This window comes from Rattus rattus, chromosome 3, assembly GCF_011064425.1.
Source record: "Rattus rattus isolate New Zealand chromosome 3, Rrattus_CSIRO_v1, whole genome shotgun sequence".
NCBI classification, from domain to species: Eukaryota; Metazoa; Chordata; class Mammalia; order Rodentia; family Muridae; genus Rattus; species Rattus rattus.
The window spans coordinates 60,256,070-60,280,123 of NC_046156.1; the positions used below are offsets into that span (position 1 = coordinate 60,256,070).

Sequence of the window (24,054 nt, forward strand, 5' to 3'; positions counted from 1 at the left end):
TGTGAAAGGGTAGGTGTATGTATTCATATTTGGTATATGTGTTTGAGTGAGTGTGTGGTATATGCACATGAATGTTTGGTATATGAGTGTGTATATATATATGTGTTTTGTGTACGTGTGATATATGTGTGTTAAATGTGTGTAGTGTATATATTGTATGTGTGTGGTGTGTGTTATATGTATGCAGTGTGTGTGTGATGTGTTAAATGTGAGTGACTATGCAGTGTGTATGTGTGTGTGTGTGGTGTGTGTGGTGTTATATGTGAGTGACTATGCAGTGTGTATGTGTGTGTGTGTGGTGTGTTATATGTGAGTGACTATGCAGTGTGTGTGTGTGTGTGGTGTGTGTGGTGTGTGTGGTGTGTTATATGTGAATGACTATGCAGTGTGTGTGTGTGTGTGTGACTATGTGGTTGGTATGTGTGGTATTTGGTCTGGGATAAACATACATATACACAGGACAAAGTAGAGCATAGGTATCCTGCCCTCTCACCCTCTGTCCCTAAACCCAGAGCTATGCTCAGCAATCCTTGCTTCCACCCCACCCCACAGTGCTAGGTTTACAAGCCAATAATGGCCACGCCTAGCTTTTCTATGTAGTTGCTGGGGATTTGAACTCAAATCCTCATGCTTGCATATCAGATGCTCTTATCCTTCGAGCCCTGTCCTGCACCCTACTTGTGTCCTTTATGTGAGTTCATTTGTTCCCCCCAGGTAGATCATGCCGTGAGTTCCAAAAGAGGAAGGTCTAGAATTATCCCTCAGTACCCTCAGTTCTGGACCACTGTGTATTGAAAATAATGACAATTGCTCCTCAATTGCAAACTCTTGTGCCTGAGAGGATCTGCCTTTCTTTTCCTACACAGCCTCTCACTTCACAGCCTAATGGAGTGAACATCACTGGATTGACTTACAGGTGAGTAACAGATTAAGATGTGAAGGAGCTCACTGCTGGCCAGGTAGAGACCAGCAGTTGGGATTTTAACTCTTGTGCATCTGACTCCAAGCTTTCCCTTCTCCATCAAGTCTGCCACCCTCTTAAAGCCACAGTCCAAAGGAAACACAAACCAGAGTTAACATGTAGAGACGGATTTTATTTAAAACCAGTCACACATATTACTTTCTCTTTCTCTTCTGAAAAACCTCACCATCGAAGACTGGTCTCAGATTTTCTAACTCAAAAGGCCCCATTTCAGAAGACAAACACACATCCCATAACTAGAAAAGCAGAGAATCATAGTGTCGGTGTCAGGAATGAATGAGATACACAGGGGCTGGAACAGCCAGTCAGCCTTTCCAAAGTATCTTCAGCCATCCAAATACCAGCAGAGGGACCCAGAGATGGGTCACATGGGCAGGGGTTGACCTCTGAACCTTCACCCTCCTGTACTGACTTCCCAGGTTTGACCTTTAGGCTGATTAGGAAGCAAGCTCAGCTGTCCTGTCAGGCAACAGAAAAGGAGGCAGAAAAACCCAAGGTTTTCTACATGTTTCCTTACAGTTCTTCAGGGCTCTTTTTCACCATTCTATCTGCATGCATACACGGCTACACACACACACACACACACACACACACACACACACAGATGGTTGAGCATGCACACACACACACATATACACATATAGATGGTTGAGCATGCACACACTCATACACACACATGCACACACACACACACACACACACACACACACACACACACACACGCGTGTGCGCGTACCCACACAGAGCATTGTGTTTGTAAGTCTTGGTGTCTGACGCTGAGCATCTTTCCATCTGCATAAGGAGAGACACCGACTGTGGATTCTCTCAGTAGATAGCCCAGGATAGACCCTGAGGAAGGCAGGAATTTTCTACAGTCCCTCCCTGATGTACCTAAGGGTCCCAAGGAAACACAGGAGCATCTGCACTAAATAAGGGCTGTGTCAAAACCAACTGGAGCTCCATCTCGGCTTCCAGGTCCCCTTGATGCCTCTAAGAGAGAGATCTTGGGCCTCCATTGCTATCTATCACCACACCTCTCAGCATTCCAAGCTGGGAGGCAGTGGAAGGCATATGCAGAAGGGAAAATAGTTTTCCAGTGTCCTCCCCCACCTCTCTTTTCATCTCCACAGAAGAATCCCCCCCAACACCCCCCAAAGAACCTGAGAAGCACAATGCTCTCTTTGTTTCATTAAATCCTGGGGAAATCCACTGAACTTGGTGGCTGGTAATCTGGCCAGGGTCCAAGAGAGGATGGTGACTTTGGACATTCCTGTTAACCAAGATTTGAGAGGAACACTGGGTGAGCTGTCCAGGACGGTTTCTATCACTAGGTTGAACTGTAAAGGACTGCAGGATGACAGCTGGTGGCAATTCCAGCAATGCTTCTGTGCACAGTGACTTCTAGAGGTCTTGGCACCCTTCTGAGCTGGGTGTCTAGCCTGGCAGTAAGGCTGCAGCATCATCAACATGCAGTGTTTTCCAAAGGCACATACCAAGGCACTTGTAAAGCTGATGCTGGCCGAGGACCAAGGACACCCCTTTAAGACTGGGAGGAGGGAGATGCAGCCAAGGGCAACCCACAGTTACCTCACCAGCACTCTGAGGTATGGCACATGGAAACGACAGATTCAAAGGAACAATACAATGCAGATTATTTGATGAATACTCTCAACCTTGGATTCTTCCTAAAAAAAAAAATAAAAAGGATGGGCCTAGTACCGAAGAAGACAAGATTTGGGGTGAGGGTTTATCTGGTTGCTAATGTCAAATCTTCATGTCTGTCCTCCCCAGACCAGATTTTGCCAAGGTTCCCATTCCTGCCCCCACCATATTCACTAAATCACTTGAAAGTCTTCACTGCGAATGCTGGTAGAGGATGAGGGGTTGGGGACTTGAGGAGTAGCCCAATCTTTGAGAATACTCTCAGAACTGAGATTTGGAGGATTAATGAGCAACACCATCCAGACCCGGGACAGAAGGTGCTGAGGAAGGTGTACGGTCAGAGAGACCGCTTCTTTCCTGCCTCACACTCCTTGGATCCCTTCTGGGACTGGTCCTCCCTAAGAGGGGGTCACACTGACAGGTCATCTGACCTTGCTTTGCTGCTGGCCTTACTAAGGCGGCGCTTGTCACTGTGGTAGCCCTGAGGAAAGCGGTGGCCTGCAGAGGCGCCACTGGGCTGCTCGGGCTTCTGGCCATACTGCATGTGGATGAAACCTTCCTCCGGGATCTGCTCCTGGTTTGGCACTTCCTCAGTGGCCAGAGGGTCTGGATTCTTCCGGGAGCCCATGTTATTACTGAAGTCACTGAAGAATTTCTCATCTGGGCTGTTCTTTAGGCACTGGTTGAAGTCAGGAGGAGGAGTGAGGCTCTGGACCAGGCTGGTGGAGGGGCCAAGAAGCTGGTGCTTGTCACCCTGCCGTGACTTGGCCAGGCGCTGTCGGATCTTCTTCCAGCCCAGGTGGTAGAGTTCAGCCAGGCTGAGAAACAGAGACAGTCCAGCCACAGCCATCATAAAGACAATGAAGACGTTCTTCTCTGTGGGCCTCGAGACATAACAGTTGACTGGGTGGGGACAGGGACTCCTGCGGCAGACATGCAGGGTGTCCAGGAAGATCCCATAGAGGAGGTACTGGCCCACCATGAAGGCCACCTCCATAGCGGTGCGGATGAGAATGGTGCAGACATAGGTGTTGAGTAGGGTGCCCTGGAGGACAATCTTCCCGTTCGCCTCCTTCCAGCAGGACAGCTCGGCTTTCTCGGCCAAGTACTCATAGGTGCCGGTGCCACCCGCCTCTTTAGCTTTCTCAGCATCCCGCAGCTTCTGCTTTTCCTGCATGCGCACAGTGTGCATGGCGTGGCCCATGTACACCAGAGATGGCGTGGACACAAAGATGATCTGCAGTACCCAGTAACGAATGTGGGAGATGGGGAAGGCTTGGTCGTAGCAGACATTTTGGCAACCAGGCTGAATGGTATCACACCGGAAATCAGCCTGCTCATCTCCCCAGGAGGACTCAGCCGCGGTGCCGAGGACCAGCATGCGGAAAATGAACAGGACGGTGAGCCAGACCTTGCCGATGACCGTAGAGTGCTTGTGGACCTCCTCCAGGAACTCCCCCAGGAAGCTCCAGTCACCCATCTTGCCAAGTGTTGGAGACTGGTGCTGAGCCTTCTGCAAATAGAACAGAAACAGAAAGATGTCCGCGTGGGATGTTTCAAGAGGTTTAGAAGGTCCCATCATGCTCTGGGCCACTGATCCACACCAATGTGTTCTTTAAGAAAGTGTAACTTTTGCTGGGTATGGTTGTGCACACCTGTAATCCCAGCACTTGGGAAGGGGAAGCAGAGGATCAGGAGTTCAAGGTTCCTGTGGGCTCACAGGAAGTTAGTTGGAGGCTAGCAGGGCTACACATGAGACTGTCTCAAAAACAAAATGATTTGTGGATGCTTTAAAACAAATCTTACAAATCTAAAAAGAACCCTCTAATTTCTAGAGGCTGTTTGTGTCTTTTGTGATGTGACCTGGGCCTCTGGAGTTAGAATCAATCTGTCTCACTTCTGTATACACGAAGTGACAAAGGAGGTGACTGTAAGCTCAAGCCAGACAAAGTCCAGGCCTGGGTGGGGATGGGAGTCATGGAGTTCCATCCCTAGCTGAGGAGCTACTGGCAACTGATGGTCTCTGGGTAAGAAAGAGACAGTTTTCTTCAGAGATTTACCCCAAGAGCTATCCATGCTGCAGTGTATGGCCTTGCCCTTGCTCATCGTGGCAGTGCTAAATGCGTTTAGTCAAAGAGATAGATAGATAGATAGATAGATAGATAATAGATGGATGGATAGATAGATGATAGATAGATGGATAGATAGATAGATAGATAATGGATGGATGGATAGGTAGATAGATAATGGATGGATGGATAGATAATAGATGAATGGATGGGCAGATAGATGATAGATAGATAGATAGATAGATAGATAGAGGATGGATGGATGGATAGTTAATAGATGGATGGGCAGATAGAGATAGATAGATAATGGATGGATGGATAGATAGATAATGGATGGATAGATAAATAGATAGATAGATAATGGATGGATGGATAGATAGATAGATAGATAGATAGATAATGGATGGATAGATAAACAGATAGATAATGGATGGATGGATAGATAGATAATGGATGGATAGATAGATAATGGATGGATAGATAGATAGATAATGGATGGATAGATAGATAGATAATGGATGGATGGATAGATAATAGATGGATGGGCAGATAGATGATAGATAGATAGATAATGGATGGATGGATAGATAATAGATGGATGGGCAGATAGATGATAAATAGATAGATAGATAGACAGACAGACAGACAGACAGACAGGGCACAGATGAAGCTGGGAATAGTGGGAGAAATTAAAGCAAAGAGATTGGGTGGGTTTAGTAATTTACTTTTTAAAAACATAAACTGCCTGAGGACAGGGGCTAGAGAGATGGCTCGTTAAGAACACTTGCTGCTCTTGGGGTGGGGGCTCAGGTTTGGTTTCTTATACCCTCGTGGAAGCTCACAACTCCAGCTACTCCAGTTCTGGGGAATTTAACACCTTCCTCTGTCCTCTTAGGGTACTACATGCTTGTTGTGCACATGAACTGACATAAACACACACACACACACACACATTCATGCATATGTGCACGCACACACAAAGCAAATAAAAATGAGGACAGTGCAATTTTCTTAAAGCCAAGGGTCATGAAAAGTGCCCTCCCATTCTTAGGACCTAGAGAGGAGGTTCTAAGCCAGGTCAAAGCATGGCGCCCCTGTGAAGGACCTAGAAATCATGTAAGGTGTGTGTTACAATGTAGAATCGGTGTGTGACTATCCTATCATGCCTGCCCCTTTAAGACATCAGTCTCTTGAAGAGGCCAGACTTGACCCCACTGCACTCCCAACCCCTGGATGGAGAGTTAAGAAGACATGATAGAGCCTAACAACAGTCTTCTGATCAATGGCCTTACCCAGCACCTGGCCCCTCCACACTCTCTGTCATGTGCATTATGCTGAATTAAGTCAAGTAATAGGAAAAGCCCCACCGCCCGTTACCGATATAAAAACCAGTTATTTCCTTAGTTTAGGGATTTCTCTGAGGACTTTCCCTTCTGGCTCTCCCTCACTCTATTATAATGGCTACTTTTCTTTTTAAAAAATGACTTATTTTTGTTTTACGTTTGTGAGTGGTTTGCCCACGGGTATGTATGTGCACCATATGTGATCGTGATACCCAGGGAGGCAAGAAGAGGGCACAGGATAACCTGGAACTGGAGTCATGAGATTTCATGTGGTTTCTGTGAACCAAACCTGAGTCCTCTGTGAGAACAGCAAGTGTGCTTAGCTACCGAATCATCCCTCCAAGCCCTCTCTTCTTTCTTTAAGCTAATCCTTTTAGCGAAACTCTAAGTTCACTTGTATCCTTTGAGGCCTTGTTATGTTGTTGTCAATATAATTGTCTTGTTCTTTTCTTTTCCTCCCTCCCTCCCTCCCTCCCTCCCTCCCTCCCTCCCTCCCTCCTTTCCTTTTTCCATTCTTTGTGTTTGGGTGTTTTGCCTGCATGTCTGTGCACCATGTGTATGCAATGCCTGCAGAGGCCAGAAGAGGGCTTCGTATCCACTGGGACTGGTGTTACAGACAGTGGTAAATCACTGTAGAGGTGCTGGGGATTGGCTCTGGGTCCCCTGAAAGAGCAGCCAGTGCTCATAACTGCTGAGCCACCTCTCCAGCCCTGTACTGTTCCTTTCTGATGCTCCCTTACCTCAACGCCCAATCAGTTTCAAGAACCTTTCTCCTAATAAAGCTAACTCCTGAAAAGTAAGTGTACGTCAGCCCTTTCCCCAAAGTAATCACCTCTACTCCATTCTTATATCTTATGGGGTGACCTCTTAGGAGTCTGGATTTGCGGGAAGCACTTCAGATGGTTCTGGTGCCAGCAGGTTAGGCACCATACCTGGAGCTGGGAAACTAGGCTTAGACACTGCCATGTGCCCCTGAACACTTGATTCACTGTTTCCTTTCTTTCAAAAGGAGCTTGGAGGAGCTGAGCCAGAGGATCTAGAGGATCGAATGAGGTAAAGAATGTGATGTTCTTAAATTCGCATCATAAATGTTCCATATGCTTTGAATGACTGCTGGACAGTGTCTTAGTTAGGGTCTTATTGCTGTGAACAGACACCATGACCAGTGTAAGTTTTATGAAGGACAACATTTAATTGGGGCTGGCTTACAGGTTGAGAGGTTCAGTCCATTATCATCAAGGTAGAAGCATGGCAGCATCCAGGCAGGCATGGTGCAGGAGGAGCTGAGTTCTACATCTTCACCAGAAGGAAGCCAGGAACAGTCTGAGCACCCTCAGGCAGCTAGGAGGAGGGTCTCCAAGCCCACCCCACAGTGACGCACTTCCTCCCACAAGGCTACACCTTCTCACAGTGCCACTCCCTCGGCCAAGCATATGCAAACCATCATAGACAGAAAATAATTCCTTTTCTCTAACTCCAAAAGACAAGATGAAGTGGAGGAGGACAGAAGGGCTGAGGACAAGGATCGAAAGTTTTGTTTCTCCAGAGGCACTTCCTACTGATCAGAACCATCTGGAAAGCTGTGCAGAAAGACAGCAAACATGCACATCTTGGTCAGTCTAAAGGTGCCACAGTTTCTTATTAGGTTCCTGCCTTCAACTTCCACAAGTGTCAGGCAACATGAAAATGCTCTTCTTCATGTCGGTGCCATGGTACAGCCATTGCAACTGTGGCTCCATTTGCTAAGAGTTCTGCTTATGAAAGATCATAGGAATTTCATTTGTCCATTTATACCAAGTCCTTCCAGACTCCCAGTGGCTCTGTGGTGGCTTCAATGAGATAGCTCCTGTAGGTTCATATGTTTGAATGCTTGGTCCCCAGTTAGTGGAACCATTTGGGAAGGATTAGGAGGTGTGGCCTTACTGGAGGAGGTGTGTCACTGGGAGTAAGCTTTGTAGTTTCAAAAGCCCTCACCAGGCCTAGTCTCATCTTTTCTCTCCTCTCCTCCCCCTCCTCCTCTACCCCTCCCCCTCTCCCTCCCCCTCTCCCTCCTGTCTGTGGATCAGAATGGAAAGCTCTCAGCTAGGATGTAAAACGTAAAGCTCTAGGACCATGCCTGTCTTCCTCTCACCATGATGATCATGAACTAACCCTCTAAAACGGTAAACAAGCTTCCCATTAAATGCTTTTGTTTATAAGAGTTGCCTTGGTCATGGTGTCTCTGCACAGCAACGGAACAGTGACTAAGAGACTGTCCTTCCCCCATGTCTCACACACCCCTGCACCCAGAGCTGAATCCCACTACGCTTTCTCTAATCTCCATGCTCCCTCTTCAGCCTCCTTGGTGACGCTCAGGATGCTCATTTCCCACAGGCACTTGTGACCTTCTCCCCAGCAGGGAGAATTTGAGAACAGATAACATCTTTTCTTCTGTCTTCCGGAGATCAGCCCAAAGTAGGTGCTTAATAGATCTTAGCTGAGCAAAAGAGGACTAAGAGGCACTGGAGTTTCCAGTCAGCTTGTTCCTTGCCTGAATCCTTGAGCATGCTGAACCCGGACAGATGGGGCCGGACGAGCGGCTCAGTGGTTAACAGCGTTTGCTGCTCCTACAGAGGACCCGGTTCAGTGTCTGGGACTCACATGGTAGCTTACACCATCTCTTAGTCTCAAGGGATCCAAGACCCTCTCCCGACCCCTGTGGGCACCAGGCAAGTATACAGTACACATATACAGGCAAGTTAAACACTCACACACAAATAAAATAAATAATAGATCTAAAAAATCAAGCCACAGATTTTTCTCTGTCTCTAACAAAGGCATGGGGCAGCCACATGTGGAGGGAGTGCTCTGGAAAAGAATTTTTCAGGCCTCTCACAGCCTTTCTTGTCTCCTCCACTTCCTGCCTGTGGACAGAGTGATGTGGGCCTGAGGCTGCCCAGAGAATCTCAGAAATGCTGCCCAGTGGCCTGAGGCCTCTGAACCAACTCTGCTCTAACTCCAGGGTTCTTCTGTGGACAACAAATGCCCTACATAAGAAAACTCTAACTACTCCTCACCCACTAATATGAGAGAGGGAGGGAGGGAGAGAGAGAGAGAGAGAGAGAGAGAGAGAGAGAGAGAGAGAGAGAGAGAGAGAGAGACTGAGACCATAGAGGTTTCACAATTTCACATTCTTTTTGTTTTAATGTGTGTGTGTGTGTGTGTGTGTGTGTGTGTGTGTGTGTGTGTGTGCGCACGTGTGTGCCATGTGTATGTGGGTACCTGTGAAACCCAGAGGCATCTAGATCCCCTGGGGCTGGAGTTACAGTTTTAAATCACTTGATGTGGGTGCTGGGAATTGAACTCCAGTCTTTATGGAAGAACAAGGTCTTAACTACAGCGTCATCTCTCCAGCCCCTATAGGACATTCTTTGTGCTCTGTTCCATGGTCCTGGCTTCCCTGACCACAGACACCTTGATGGTAACCAGCCATGGCTTCTCCCACTCATGACCTCAACTCTGGGAATGAAAAGAGACTTTTTTCTTCTCCTTTACATATCATACACCCGTGTTTTGAGGCTTTTCTTCTGGGTTGTAATTAGACATCTGCCCCTCAGGTGGTGAAGGACCCACTCCTTCAGCCTCGAAGTAGAGCATTTTTCTCAAAAGGAAAATGGCAGACTAGATAAGGGTTTGAATAATCTGTCATCTCTTCTGAACATGGTGTGGTGCGAGCATCTGCGGTGGCAGCCATAGCTGTGTACCAATCGGGCACAGTGAGTGAAAGAAAGGGGAGAAATGGAAGTGGAGTTGGACAGAAGTCGAGAAGACGAGAAAATGCCAGTGAAGACTGGAGAGACGGTCCCCAGTTAGACTGTGTACCGCTCCTACAGAGGACTGGAGTTTGGTTCCCAACACTCGTAACCGCCTGCAACTCCAGCTCCAGGGGACCCAACGCTCTCTCCAGGCGCTGTGGGCAGGCATCTGCATTCACTTGCACAAATAATTAAAAATAAAACAATCCTTAAGAAATGAAAATGAAAAGGGATAGTTGTGAGTGGAGAAGGAACCATATCATTATGAGTTAGGAGAACACAGGTGTAGCTGTTATTCAGCCTTCAAGTTCCTGAGGCTCCGTGCTGGGCTTGAACAAACGCTCAGGCTGTGTTCTGCTGCCCTTGCCTCTGAAGTGGATGAAGAGACCGGACTCAGATGATGGAGTGCTACGGACGACATTGAAACAGTGCTGAGCACAGAGCCCAGCTTATGAAAAACAAAGCCACGACTAACTAAAGTCTAGTTAGGACAAAGGAAAAAGGAAAACGTGTGTTACAACAGAGCAAATAGAAATGGAAGGGAGGACCGGAAGGGGAGGAGCAGGAGAAGGAAGGAACGGAAGGGGAGAGGCACGAGAAGACAGACATTCAAAGGAAATAAAAATAAATGACACATTCTTCCAGGGTTTGGGACAAGTATCCCACACTTAATCCCTGAGGAATTTTCTCTTGATCTTTTCTCTCTGCCACTCATTCCATGCAAGTCCCCAAGGAAATATAAAAATAATTCCAGACAACTACTGTTACGTTTTGGTCTGGTCCATCAAGGGGTTTGTCTGCTGGGTCCCTTGCTGGGGTCAAGGGGTAGCACCTGGAAGAAGCCATGCCCAGGTTGAAAAATAAAATATTTGGAAAACCAGAAACATGATATTAGGAAGGATGTCTCATCAGGAGAGAATAATAGACATTATCTAGGAAGGGGTAGGGGTGAGGCAGACCCTGGGGCAGAGGAAATAAGATGAAGAACCTTTCACTTATGACTTCCTCTGACCTCCAGTCTGTGTCAGAACAACTTTAAATGGCTTCCGTGCCCCAGCTGCTCAGGTTTTAATGTGTAATGTCCACAGCCAGAGCCAACTTTGTAGCTACACTGAGTCCCTCAGGGACCCAGACAACCTCGGCCAAAGAAATTTGTAGATTAGCTACTTAAGTGAGTTGGCTGTGCGTAGGGCACATGAAATGCCTTCTAGATATAATCTGTTTCTTGACCGGAAGTGTGTTGGGGGAGGGGGGTTGAAGGAAGTTCGCCAGTGCCATGAGTAAAACCAATGGGCACAATGCTAACTTTCCTCACTGCGTCAGCTGTGGGCCTCGTCAGCCTCCTAACACTTTGAAGTTCAAACTCAAATCTACCCTCTGAGATCCTTCACAGCACTTTCTGATTCACTCTTTCCCCCAGTTTGCCTCACATGCTCACTATTTAAGATGCCCAATTCTTCTGGCACGCACACACACACACACACACACACACACACACACACACTCATACTTCTCCACATCTTTGCCTCAGCACCTCTTGTTTCTGCCACCTAGAGTATCCGTCACTTCATCCATTCATGCAATTTTTGGGGGGGGGTACTTGCAAGTGTCCCCTCATCTAGGCACTGGGAATTCAACATGAAGGAGCGGCAAGCAAAGGTTCTTTGCTTTTACTTAGTGGAATTGCCTTTATTTCCCTTAAAGAGAGAAGGGAAATGCATACGTTGTCCCTAGATGCTGTCTGCACACCCCCTCACTTCTTATTTCTCTTCCATCCCTCCCTCCCTCCCTCACTCCCTGGCTGCCACAAGGTGAGCAACTTTCCTCCATTATGTCCTTATAACACAATGTCCCTATCTTGTCACAGATCCAATAGCAACAAAGCCAAGCATGGACTGAAATCTCTGAAGCCATGAGCCGAAATAAGATTTTTTTTTAAACTTGAGTTGTTTAACTTGGGTGTCTTGTCATAGCAACACAAAATTACTAATACTTGATAGAAGGCAAGGGCCAAGGATTTTATAGAGAGCTAGAATGCATCATTTTAGGCCTTGGCTTCATGAATTGCATAGCTCAAACTAAAACTTAGGTGTCTGCTCTGGTCCAATCAAGTGTCCGGAGGACCAGACACTACATTATTGTGCCCTACACAGCTAATTGTTTAATTAAAAGAAAATTCAAAAAGACAACTAGATAAGTCATAAACTCATAATCAGGGCCCCTTCCTTTTTCCCACAGATGAAGGATGAAATGGAGTAGTCTTCTAAATTGAGCTCATCTCTTTGATATCTCCTAGTCTCTAAATCACCACCCAGCATGTGGGGTACATTCTCATACTCAAATGCTGCCTTAGATTTGTTCTCCAAATTGTTCTTGTCAACCACCTCACCCACAGCCCCTTTCTCTATATCCACCACTGCTCTGAGTATGAGGAACAATATTTGGACAGCTCCAGGCCCCACACGATTTCTTTCCTTGTAGATTTAATAGCTTTTCCTCCTTGAATGCTCAATAAATTCCTGAAAAATAAAAGGCCCATCTCCTTATTCTCATTGCATTAGATTCTCTAATTATAAATGCAACAAATGCTTTCTTAGCTCAAGAAGCAATCTTACCTGGCAGTGTAATACTTAGCATTCGCTGTCAACTTGACTGGATTTAGAATCACCTAGGAGATGTGCCAGTAGGTATATCTTTGAAGGGGTTTCCAGTGAAACTAGAGAGATTTAGCTGAGGAAGGGCTGGAGAGATGGATCAGGTGGTGAGGTGGTGTGCAGGCCTGAGGACCTGAGTTTGGACCCCCCAGCACCCACATGAAACCCAGGGCTGACGAATGGCTCAGAAATTAAGAGCATGTACCTGCTCTTGCAGTAGACCCAAATTCGGTTCCCAGCACCCACACCAGGTGGCTCACAACTGCCAGCAACTCCAGATCTAGGGAATCAGACACAATCTTCTGGATTTTAAGAAACTCACTTGAATGCATGTGTGCACACATGCACACACCCACTCCCCTACCCCACCTCACACAATTTAAAAATAGTAATAAAAATAAATCTTTTAAAAAGGCCAGGGGCAGCAGTGTGCACCTATAATCCTAGCACTAGGTCAGTGGAGACAGAAGCACCTACGTGACTTCTTGGACAGCCAGTCTAGACTGATCCAGTCCCTAAGTTCAGTGAGAAACATGACTCAAATAATAAGGTAGAACCAGATTGAGGAAGGCACATAATATTAGCTTCTGAACTACACAGACACAGACACACACACAGACACACACACATACACACACACAGACACATACACACAGATACAGACACACACATGCACAGTCACACACACAGACACACACACAGATACACACACACACATACACAGTCACACACACACAGATACATACACAGATACACACACACACACACAGACGCATACACACAGCCACACAGACACACACATACAGTCACACACACAGAGACAGACAGACAGACACACACAAGACAGACTACAGACACACACACAGTCACACATACACAGACACACACACAGTCTCATACACAGACAGATGACAGACGCACAGACAGACACACAGACACACACACACAGTCACACACACATGGGGAAGAGGAAGGGGCAACAGGGAGGATGATGGTGATGATAGATAGATGATAGATAACAGTATAAATATATTACTAATCAAGGAAGGAGGATGTGTCTTCAGTATGCATGGAAAGGAAGGAGAGAGACAGGAACTGAACACCAGTGTCCATCTCTCTCTACTTCTTTCCCTTCTACCCTTCCCTTCCCAAGATGCTCTTAGTCAGGGTTTAATCACAGCAACAGAGCAGCTAACCGAAACATTCTCACTCCCACCACCTCACCACCACACCTTCCATAACTTTGTCTCTTCCTGAGCCAGGAGCCAAACCAAGCCTCTTATAAATTACTTTTGTGAGGTATTTTGTCACAGCAGAAAATACAAATGACGACAGCACAGAGCAGTTCTAAGGAGTCTCCAATCTCCTTTCAGAAGCCCAGTTATAACAACTAAAACCTTTCCTCCGCTCAGATGTGCCTCTCTGCTGTCTCCTGCCAGCGCGGTGAGCAAGGGCCACACTTTCTCCATTCAAGACTGAATTTCCCTCAGGATTGCAGATAATTTGGTTTTTGCTGTGGAACGGATGAATCCTCACGGCCACTCTATTCAGGGATCACTGTTGGAGATGAGTTGATCCAAGAAATAAAGGCAAACTAAAGAAGCAGACCCAGGGCTTCAGTTTCTGGTTAGTCTAGAGCATTGGCTCTCAACCTTCCTACCATTCGACACTTTAATGGTCGCTGTGCTTCTCCCAGCCATAAAATCATTTCACTGCGACTTCATAACTGTAGTTTTGTTATGACTCAGAATGTAAATATCTGATATGCAACCCCCAAAGGGGTCGCGACCCATGGGTTGAGAACCACTGATAGAGCGCGGTGCCTGTAAATCTCCTTCCAGCTTCCCCCAACATGGAGCCCATCACTTCTCAGGTCTCTGCACTTGGAGCTGGACGAGTCCCCATGAATGCTGGGCCACTGAGTGATTCCAGACGCAAATCTGCTGTTTAGTGATAACATCTAGGGTCAGCTTTTATGCAATCAAGCAAATATTTATTGTGCTCCCTTTACATAACCTATGCTATATATAGTGCTGGGGAAAGTATGTTGGAAAGCATAACTCATTTCATCTTCATAAACATTTCCTGAGTGTCTCATACACTGGCCTAGTGCTAGAACTCAGAGGCCCAAGGGTCAATACATCTCTATGTTCGTGAGACCCTGTCCTGTGGATGAATACAAATAAAGCCAGAGACGGGCCAGAAATGAAGTGCGATGAGGCATATGAATGAGTAAGCCAGCACTGCCCTTGGGGGAGCAGGTGGGTGGATCAGAGAGCTTCCTGGAGGAGACAACCCAAGTAGGTATGCTGTCCATCAGGGCACAGAGTGTGTGAAGGAGATCCAGGGAGACGAAGGCACTTCAGACAGAGAGCTGTAGGACAGAACTCAGTGGATGAGAACTGACACGAGGGTCTGCCCGGAGGCCGGGGTCAGATCAAGGGAGACTTTACAGGCTATGTCTCGGAGTCTGAAGCAATTCTCAGTCCACAGTGTTCACTATGCTCAGCACATGCCTTGCTTCTGAGGGTAGACCCTGAGAAGGCAGCCCTCCAAGGATGCTTGGGATATTAAGGATTTCTCAATTTTTGATCTCCATTTCTCCTTTAGTGTAAACCATGTAGGAGGCAGGTGTCCCCCAGCACGCTTCTGAGCACAGCATCTCATCTCTCCTGTTCAAGAGTGCATACTGTGAATGATCAAAGCATCTTCCAAAGGGATAGCTGAACATTGTCTATGTTCTTGAGTAACGATTGTATTCTTTGGGGGTCACATGTAGCCAACTTTCTGACAACACTTTCTTGGTGTTCAAATCAGCAGCTGAGCCTCGGGGTGCGCTAGAAAGTCTTTGGGGGTCTCACAAACATGCTGAGAGATATTTGCTCCACCAGCCATGCATTCTCTCATCGTAGCTTCCTAGATGAATTCCTCTCCTGCGGTGTGCCATGCACCTGGTGGGACACCACACACACACACACACACTCACTCCAAAAACCAACAGAAAACTAGTGCGCACATTGAAGGATAGTATTCACGTGACTCAAAACACCAAGTACCAAATGAATTGAGGCTGATCCTTCTCGGCTGCTGAAGAAGTTAGCGCCACTTAGGAATCATTGTGCATGCCAGGAAGACCAGCCTCCTGGAAAGTTGGCACAGGAACTCCTATTCTATGACAGACGCCAAGGACATGGAAGCCACTGAATCTTCCTTCTGCCCACCAGAGAGACCTCTGCTTGGCTACTCAGGACGGAATATGTCTACAGTAGACAATGTCACTAGGGACTACTCCTTCAAGTCTCCTCCCATCAGATTACTGAGAGGCTTTAAGTTTGTCAAAATTAGATTATAAAACCACTCCACAGAGGCTAATTCTGGACAGTGACACATGTCCTGGAGAGTATCTTACAGATCTCTGTTTCTCCATAAAGGCTGTTATTCATAGTAATAGTAACAGTCCCCTGGGGCCCGCTGCAATTCTGCTCGTCATACAGTGGAATGCAGTTGACTTGCTTCCCAATTAAGAGAATTCTGCTGTAAAGGGACCCAACGGGCCTCCTCAAAGAATGCCTCAGGCATAGCATTGTGCCAGTTCGGTTTAGTGTAGAAAGCGTTTACGGAGTGACTGTGCTATGCCAGACAGTACAGGTGGCTGTAAAGTGCCAGGAGGGACATCGTCCCAGGGCTCTTGTAGACTTATTCACTCACGTGCAGTTTTCTAATTTCTCCTTGCCTAGTAGTAGTTTTCCCCTGAAGACACATAGGAAGAATTACATGCAAAACTAGTGTAAGTACTCAGCTGGCTCAATCATCTTTCCTATCCTTGACGTTGCCAACTACATCTTCTAGTTTATCTAGTGTTACACATGCGCGTGCGTGCACACAGACACACAATATTGATGACAATGATGATGATGAGAATGATGGTGGTGATGATGATGGTGATGATAATGACATGATACATATCGAGAGATACTCCTATGCACTGAATGCCCCATAAACATTACAGTCTGTTTTCCTTGGAATCTCACTTCAAGCAAAGGAACTAGAAGCCATCCTCACCTGCTTTTAGAGCTCAGAATGAGGTTGGAGTTGAGGTCAAACGTGATCCTGGAACACCTGAAGCAAAGCCCCATGTTAACAACTGGCTTGTTTTCATCTAGTTGCCCGTCCTGTCCTTGCTTTCTTTAGCAAAACCTCACAGGAGAGGTCGGCTGCTTTTGTCTGAGGTGACTGAATGCTCGTGGGACAATTGTTATGTTGGGAGTTGATTTAAGTAGAGTAATTCTTACATTTCAGATGTAAAGCCTCAAGGGTATGTATGACCAGACACCTGACAGGAGCTGCCACTACTGAGCATGCTCTGTGAGCCACTTCCTCAGCATTAGCCGTCGGAGGAGGAAAGACACAGATGGATAACATACAGTATGCGACACAGCCCTCCTCCCTCTCAAGTGCAGATAATCGACTCTTTAAAATAAATCTAATTACTTTATTCCGGTAAGGGCAGATTGGATGATTCAGAGACACCTGCTGGCACATTGTTGTTCTGAAGCCAAGAGGGTGGAGGGAACAGATGCAGTGAAGGAGGAATTATGTTAGGAAAAACAATCATTTTCTCCTTGAAATATTAAAAGAAGTAGTAGAAGTGGCTAGCGTACAGGAATAGCAACGCACAACAAAACATCAGGAGGTCCTTATTAATTACCCCACAGGGGCTGATTACTTCCTATGTGATTAGTAATGAAACTCTATGGTAATACTTGGATTTCTTTATCGTTCCTATGGTCTTGTAATAGACTCATAGAACCTTACAGCTCAGAGACTCAGAGACGGCTCCGTCTCAACCCTTATCCGGAGGAGACGGCTGTAGAACAAGGACCATAAGGACGCACATCGCCATTGAGAACACGATGTATTTCCATGTGCACGGCTCTTTACAAACCATAATTTAAAACCCATCCATTAGCTCTCTTAGGGAAGTCATATTATTCCATTTCATGGGAAAGAAAATGGAGGTTCAAGGGTTTGGTCTAAGTCTCATGATTAGAAAATGCAGCAAACAGGCATGAATCTTATCAATCTGATTCCAAAGCCCACGTTCCCCTTACCTCTCTATACAAGAGAATCAGAAAAGCTCCCACAACCAGCAGAGTATGATGAGCCTGTGTCCAGAATGCCAGTCTCAACCCGTGAACGGGGCTTTGCTCACTTTATCCAGTCCCACAAGAAGTTAGGGACTTCTTCTGTTACCTTGTGTCTAGTTGGCAGACCAGCTCTTACTTAAGCTATTCCTGGCTTCGTCACTGCCTCAGGGGCCTCAGCCTACAGTGGTCAGGACCCCCAGACTCAGGAGCATCAGCCACCATTCGGCCGGGATTCACATATAGAAAGTCATTTCCTTTTTCAGCCAGTAAGTGCTCTTGGCTGTGACAATGTCTACTGATGGCCTTCTAGCTAGCCAAACAGCAGGTTCTGGAATCTTGTGGCTGTCATAACAAGAACAACAGGGACAGTCATAGCTAGGTGACAGACTCATGGTTTGTGAGAGTTAGGAGGGCCAGGACTCTGATTTCATTGCTCTCTCGTCAACTGATCTCAGTTTCCAGCTCTAAAGCAAGTAGGAATGTTTGATTACAGGCACTAATGGATTTGTGAATCTGTGGAAGCATCTAGTGCACTACTTGGAACATCGGAGGCCCCAGTAAAACCCCTCAACCATGACCCAATTGCCCAATTACCCAATTACAATGAACTCGAAGATACAAGAAACCGGCTAGTGACACTGCAAGTCTCTCCTGGCACTAGGAACCAGAAGGCAACCATCGGGGGGGGGGGGGATGAGGAAAACATGGGGAGTTGGAAGGACACTCATATGTCTGGAAGAAAGATGAATGTTTCAGTTGGCATCGAGACCCTCTGAGCAAGACTGAGGAAGAGAGGGGCATGAGGCCTGCTCAGATCGGGTTCCTCTTGTTCCCAAGGCAGACCCAGCCTGCCTCACATATATTTTAGCACCAGAGCCTGTGCTGTGGGGTAGAGGAACTAAAGCCCTTTGAACGTGTTCATAGCTAAAGGTTTTGAATCCAAGCAGACTGTCTTATCTCCTGTAAGCTGGGGACCAGAGACATCTTGGGTGGCCACCTCTGCCTTCTCCTGAAGTTCTGAACCAAGAACTTTTCAGGTTGGCACAGGATTTTGGAAGTCATTTACAGACACCAGTGCTACCAGCTCGTGAAGGAGGCTTTTTCTGGCTTCTACTATTTTTCCATGGCTTTACACAGGTGCATTTCTTTCCCTGAACCACAGTGCATAGACAAAAGCAGTTGGGTAGAATGGTTGCCAACGCCTGACAGCCCCAAGCCAGTGCATCAGGAGAGCCTGGAACTTGCCCAGTTATGAGAGGTTGGAAGATGAGTGGCAAAGTCAAGAGACAAGTCAGACTTTCTAACCCTCAGCTTAGGGGTCAGCAAGAATAGTTGTAGGTGGGAAACATCTATCTGTAAATCATGAAAGCAAGCAGTATGTTCTCAGAATGGGATGCCACGGCTGGCCTTCATTGAGAAAGGGCTTTTGTAGCAAATGAGGTATAAATCAAAGAGTCTGGGACTGAGGCCTGCGTCTGCTGGATTTGGCCTTACTGCTTTGTCATTGGTTGAACAACTATTGTGATAGCCATCTAAGACACCAGGCTGGGCTGTAGCTCAGCAGCTGGGTACCTGGACCCCAGTGTTCAATGGGCAGCAGGAAATGGGCTTTCTGTGATGCTAACTAAGCCTTACAGAAGACTTTCTCTTCCTGTAGCTGTGGATCAGAGACATTAAGTAATTTGCCTCAAGTCACATAGTTAATTTCCAAACCCATACCCAGCTTCTTCCTTTTGCCCTATGCATATGAGACACTGACTTGTCACTCTGTGTGATTTCAATCCCTCTGATTTTGAATCCTCAAAACTCCACTTATTTATCCAAGTGAATGGATTGCTGGATTTTTCTTGCCAGTCACTTGCAAACATGTCGGGAACAACTGATTCAGAAAGTGGTATTGAGCTGTCATTCACAAGTCTACCTCTTCCCACAATAGGAAGGAAGTCTGCCTTTCTTACAGAAACCTCCAGGCCTTTCAGGAATATGAGCATCTCCCCTCTCTGGCTAGCTCAGTCAACCCCTGAGCCCGGAGCCAGGCCTACAGAAAGCCGATGAGATCTCCTGTGGAACAGTCCTTCCCTGGGAGGCAGAGAGCCTGACCTCAGTGACATCAGATCTCCTGGCTCAGGGGGTTGCAAGTCTCCCACTTCAGTCCTAAGCGAAACACAGGCAGCTCACCTGTCCCACTTTAACTGGCAATCCCCGGAGATGTGTTCAGCCAGTACCCCAGAGGCCAGGTGGCACTGTGACAGCCTCAGTGACTGCTGGAGTCTGTGACTGTCCGCTGTCTGTAACCCCGACCAGCCAGTGCGGGTGAGGAGGGGCAGGCAGACGGGCGGTGTCTGCCGATGCTCAGGATTGCAGAGATGCTTACACGGAAGCGTCAGGGAAGACGGGAAAGATAACATAGCAAAGAATAAGGGCAGAGCAGGGCCTTATCCCCAGCAAGGCATGTTCCCATTCTAGGTCTTGGTCTCTTTGTCAAGGGAAGAGTTTGACTGGCCACGTTGAGACTTCCAGTTTTAATGACCTAAGACTTTAGGCCAGGACTAGGAGAGGGCATAGGAGTGAGGCAGCTAAGAATTTCAGGAGCCCAGCCAGACACTGTTTCAAGACAGTGGCAAGGCAGAACAACTTGACTTGGTGAGTACCATGGAGCTGTGAACATCACACATGTAGGAAAGACAGGGCCCAGAAATGACCCCTCTTGGGGCTTTCCGCTCTGCACTATGGATTCCTTACTGGCAGCTGCTGAGTGAGGAAAGGGCCTGGAGGGGTAGCCAGGGGTTGCAAGCTCCAAACAGCTCTGCTGCCCCAGGGGTGGGGGTGGGGTGACCTGACAGGAAGGTAGGGATGCTGTCCCTAGAGAGCAGTGAATCAGGCTCTGGGCTGGGCTATGCCTCCGGGGCAAAGGGTAGAGAAGAAGTTGGAGCCCACTTAACCTGCTACTGTGAAAGTTAGTCTGGTTTGCCTGCTAGCTTCAGGGTGAGGCCAGTTAAGAAGCTTCCTGCCCACCAGGTCTTGTCTCCACTCTGGCGAACATCTCTTGGTTTCAAGTCTCTCTATGTCCACTGCCCTTTCTTCTCTAAGGCCAGCCTGGCCATGCCATCTCTAAACCTTGGCCAGGAAGCACCCACTGTGATGAACACTAGGAGGGGGTACAGAAACCAGGGGATCAAAGAAACAGTGTGTCAAGTGCTGCTTTTTAAGTGTTTCTGAGCCGCTTGGAAGCCTACCCAATCACAGTTTTGCATGGTGTTGCAGCAAATTGGACCACAGAAGGTCCTTCTACTTCCAACATTTTGTGGGAGAACAATGAGAACCAGAAGGAGGAAGTGTCACGCCCAAGGTCACAAAGCTACCCACGGGACCAGCCCCAGGTTTCCCACCCCCAGGGCTGGGTTACATTGCCACATGATCAGAAGAGAGGTAAGGAGCTCGCAGCAGCCTCAGCCGTCAGGTAGGATGGAGCCCTTCAGGCCTCCTCCCTCTGGCTACCTCTCTTGGTCTCATTAGCCTCTTTACCTGACCTCAGGGGTAGCTGGGATTCTTGTGAATGGCCACTGCACAGTGGGGACATGAGACGCAGCAGGAAGCTAAGCAGAGAGTATTTTTAAACTGTCCAACACGCCTTATGAAGGAAAAAAAAAACCACTCAAGATGCTCTCCTAGATGCTGTGGAAAGCATTTCGAACGAGATTTCATGCCTAGAGGAAACATCATAAAACACTGTTGGGGTTTTTGTTTTTAAAGGGTCAATTCCCACTTAACAGAAGTCCCTGGAAATGGACTAGTGACCCACTTCCTAAGATGTCCCCGGGGCACTTCGTTTGCACAGGGGCAGATTGTCACCCGATCCTGCTCACATTTCCTCGGCTCCTATAGATCATGACTAAACCTTCCTACTTCATTTAGCCAAGCTTCACTAAGGCAGGAATAGAGAGGGGTAGGGAGTCCACTCATAGGTCCAGAGGGAGATTTGCTTCTTTTCTCAGCCTCTGGAGAGGCAAGTCTGTCTCTGGGCTGCTTCCCACTGATGTGTAGGTTTAGCCTTTAAAGTTCAAGTCCACCCTTACCTGCTTCCTTTCCTCCGCCCTGGAGTTGGTTCTTCAGGCTCTGGCTGCTGTTCAACTGTCCAGTGTTATTTGCTCTTGAGCCTGCTGGTTGCTCCCGCCCACCCTCTTTTTAACCGGTATCCCATCGCCCTCCCTCCTCCCACTTCTTCCTCCTCTTTCTCTCTCCACCCCTTTCCCCCTCTGGGTCCCTCCCTCCCCTCTCTTTTGTGTTTAGAATTTTGTACTCATTATAAAAGTCCCTCTCCTCCTTCTTCTCACCAGTCGAGAAAGACACCCCACCCCCCACCCTGCTGCCCTCCGCTGTCCCTGTCCAAGTGGCTGTTCTTGTCGTGGCGACCCACAATCGTCTGGCAGTCCACGCACTTGCTAGCTGTCTCAGCCGACTCAGGCACAGCCTTCCTGGGTCTTTTTCTGCCCATCTCCCTGCTGCTGAGGCTACAGAATTCTGCTTTCCTGAAGCACCCTGAGGAAAATCTTTTTCCAGTCCTTTTTCTGTCACCAGAAAAGGAGTCTATCCACACAACAAACCCTCCAGGGAACCCAGGAAAAGGTAATTCTCCCAAGCCACAGCCATTAGGCACCCAGAATGGGCACAAGGTTTAACCTGAATGGTCAAACCCCCTTAGCCTGGGGTTCCAAATGGTAGAGCTGCGTTCCCCACCAACCAGAGTGTTCTCACGCCCTCTTCCTTTCCCTCTCCTCTAACCAGAAAGCCACATCTTATGTGTGTCTGGGCACTGGGCTAGGGGTTTCACACACGTGGCCCATTTTATTCCACTTCACCATTTCAGTTTCTGATTTCACATTCTGCAATGCCTCTGAGGAGAACAGAGGGTCAAAGAATTGAGACACAGGATCATGGTGACTCAGTTGCACGGTAGGTTAGGTTTTAGTCAATGCCAGCGTTCACCTTCTTAGGCAATTTGAAGAAGTCTGTAGATGTCCCTGGTGTAGCTGAACCAGGGAAAGATCTTAGAGCATTATTTGTCACAGATGAGCAAATTCAGAAATCACGGTCTGAGACCACCTCCTCTTCCACCTTGTACCAATTCCTCTGCCTGAGCATTAGCCTTGGGCCCAGAGGGGTTGGGACAAGTGTCAGAGGTGGGAGTTGCTAAAGTCAGACAAACCAATGACTAAGAGCCACAGATATGACAGCTGAAGAGGAGAATCTCAGAAACCATTTGCAATGGCCAGGGAAACTGAGGGACAGTCTAGACTCCTTAATGGTGTCATATACCACAGTGGGTGGCAGGTGCCAGGCCAGGCACACAGATCTGCCTCTTATTCCACATAGTCATCTACTCGGTGCCTTCCCCAGCCAGTGCTAGTCGCAAACCAGCTGAGGGCTGGCAGGAGAAGACAGAAGGTGAGGCTTCTTTTACTGGATTAGGGGAAGGGAAACGATTCTGATAAAAACAAATGCAGGAATCTTGATTCCATAGTCACAGGTTCCCTTGCCAGAATGTCCTATTTGGGTTTGAATCCTGGCTTCAACAACACCGGGCAAGCCATCCTGCATGAAGCGCTGGTTCTTCAGCTGTAAGCTGGGGGTTATAATGTCTGCTCCTCAGGGTTGTCACAAGGACTGATGGAGATACATGAAGACTTAGATTAGTGGCTAGTACCGAGAGGTGCCGTGGGTATGACTTCAGAACACAGCATGGAGTGTACTGCACAGAGCCTGCTCCCTCTCCGTCTGTGCCTACTATGGCTGGGATAGAGTTCAGCCCTGAAGCCAGCACAGAGCCCTGGGTCCCAGGGGTCCCTGTCCCCATGCTGTGACTTTGTCCCGACTTTACAGCCACTCCACAAAACAAGGCACTTGGAGACACATTAACACCTCTAGCCAGAGATAGCCGGATAAGATCCCATAAAGTCTCATCTGGGAGTGATCTGAAAGTGGGGAAGTTTTAATGGAATATGAATTCATAGATCGTGGGGCTGCCAGAGGAGAAACTGAATGCCCGTGATGTAATGCCTAGATCATCAGGGAGACAGAGAGAGGACCATTTTCCTTTAAGAACTTGAAGGGAAGACGTGTTTAGATGTAGGCACACCTGCGAGGCTGGACAGTTGAGGGCATAACAGGAAAATACCACCATCCTACCTGAAGAGGAAAGAACTAACCAGTAGGGAAATTGGGTGGGGTCACTAGAGACACTCCAAGAAGCTGCGTCCAGGAAGCTGTGCGCAAGACTCAGCACAGCATCCAGACAGAAAATACTTGGGAAGACTGGCTTATTTCTTTCGAGAATCTCTCTGGGTGAAGGCAAGAATTTAACAAAAGTAAGGAAAACATCATTCATGCTGTAGGTCTGGAGTGA

The 24,054-nt window shown here is 47.5% G+C and overlaps 1 protein-coding gene across 1 annotated transcript; it reads right to left on the bottom strand.

Moving 5' to 3' along the window:
- Window positions 1-1,725: 1,725 nt before the first annotated feature.
- Gja5 (gap junction protein alpha 5) lies at window positions 1,726-21,887 on the bottom strand. Its single transcript, XM_032896685.1, has 2 exons — window positions 21,728-21,887; window positions 1,726-4,157 (listed from the first exon to the last, which is right to left on the bottom strand). The coding sequence occupies exon 2, from the start codon at window positions 4,122-4,124 to the stop codon at window positions 3,054-3,056; it is 1,071 nt and encodes a 356-aa protein (XP_032752576.1). The 5' UTR covers window positions 4,125-4,157; window positions 21,728-21,887; the 3' UTR covers window positions 1,726-3,053.
- Between the last annotated feature and the right edge of the window lie 2,167 nt (window positions 21,888-24,054).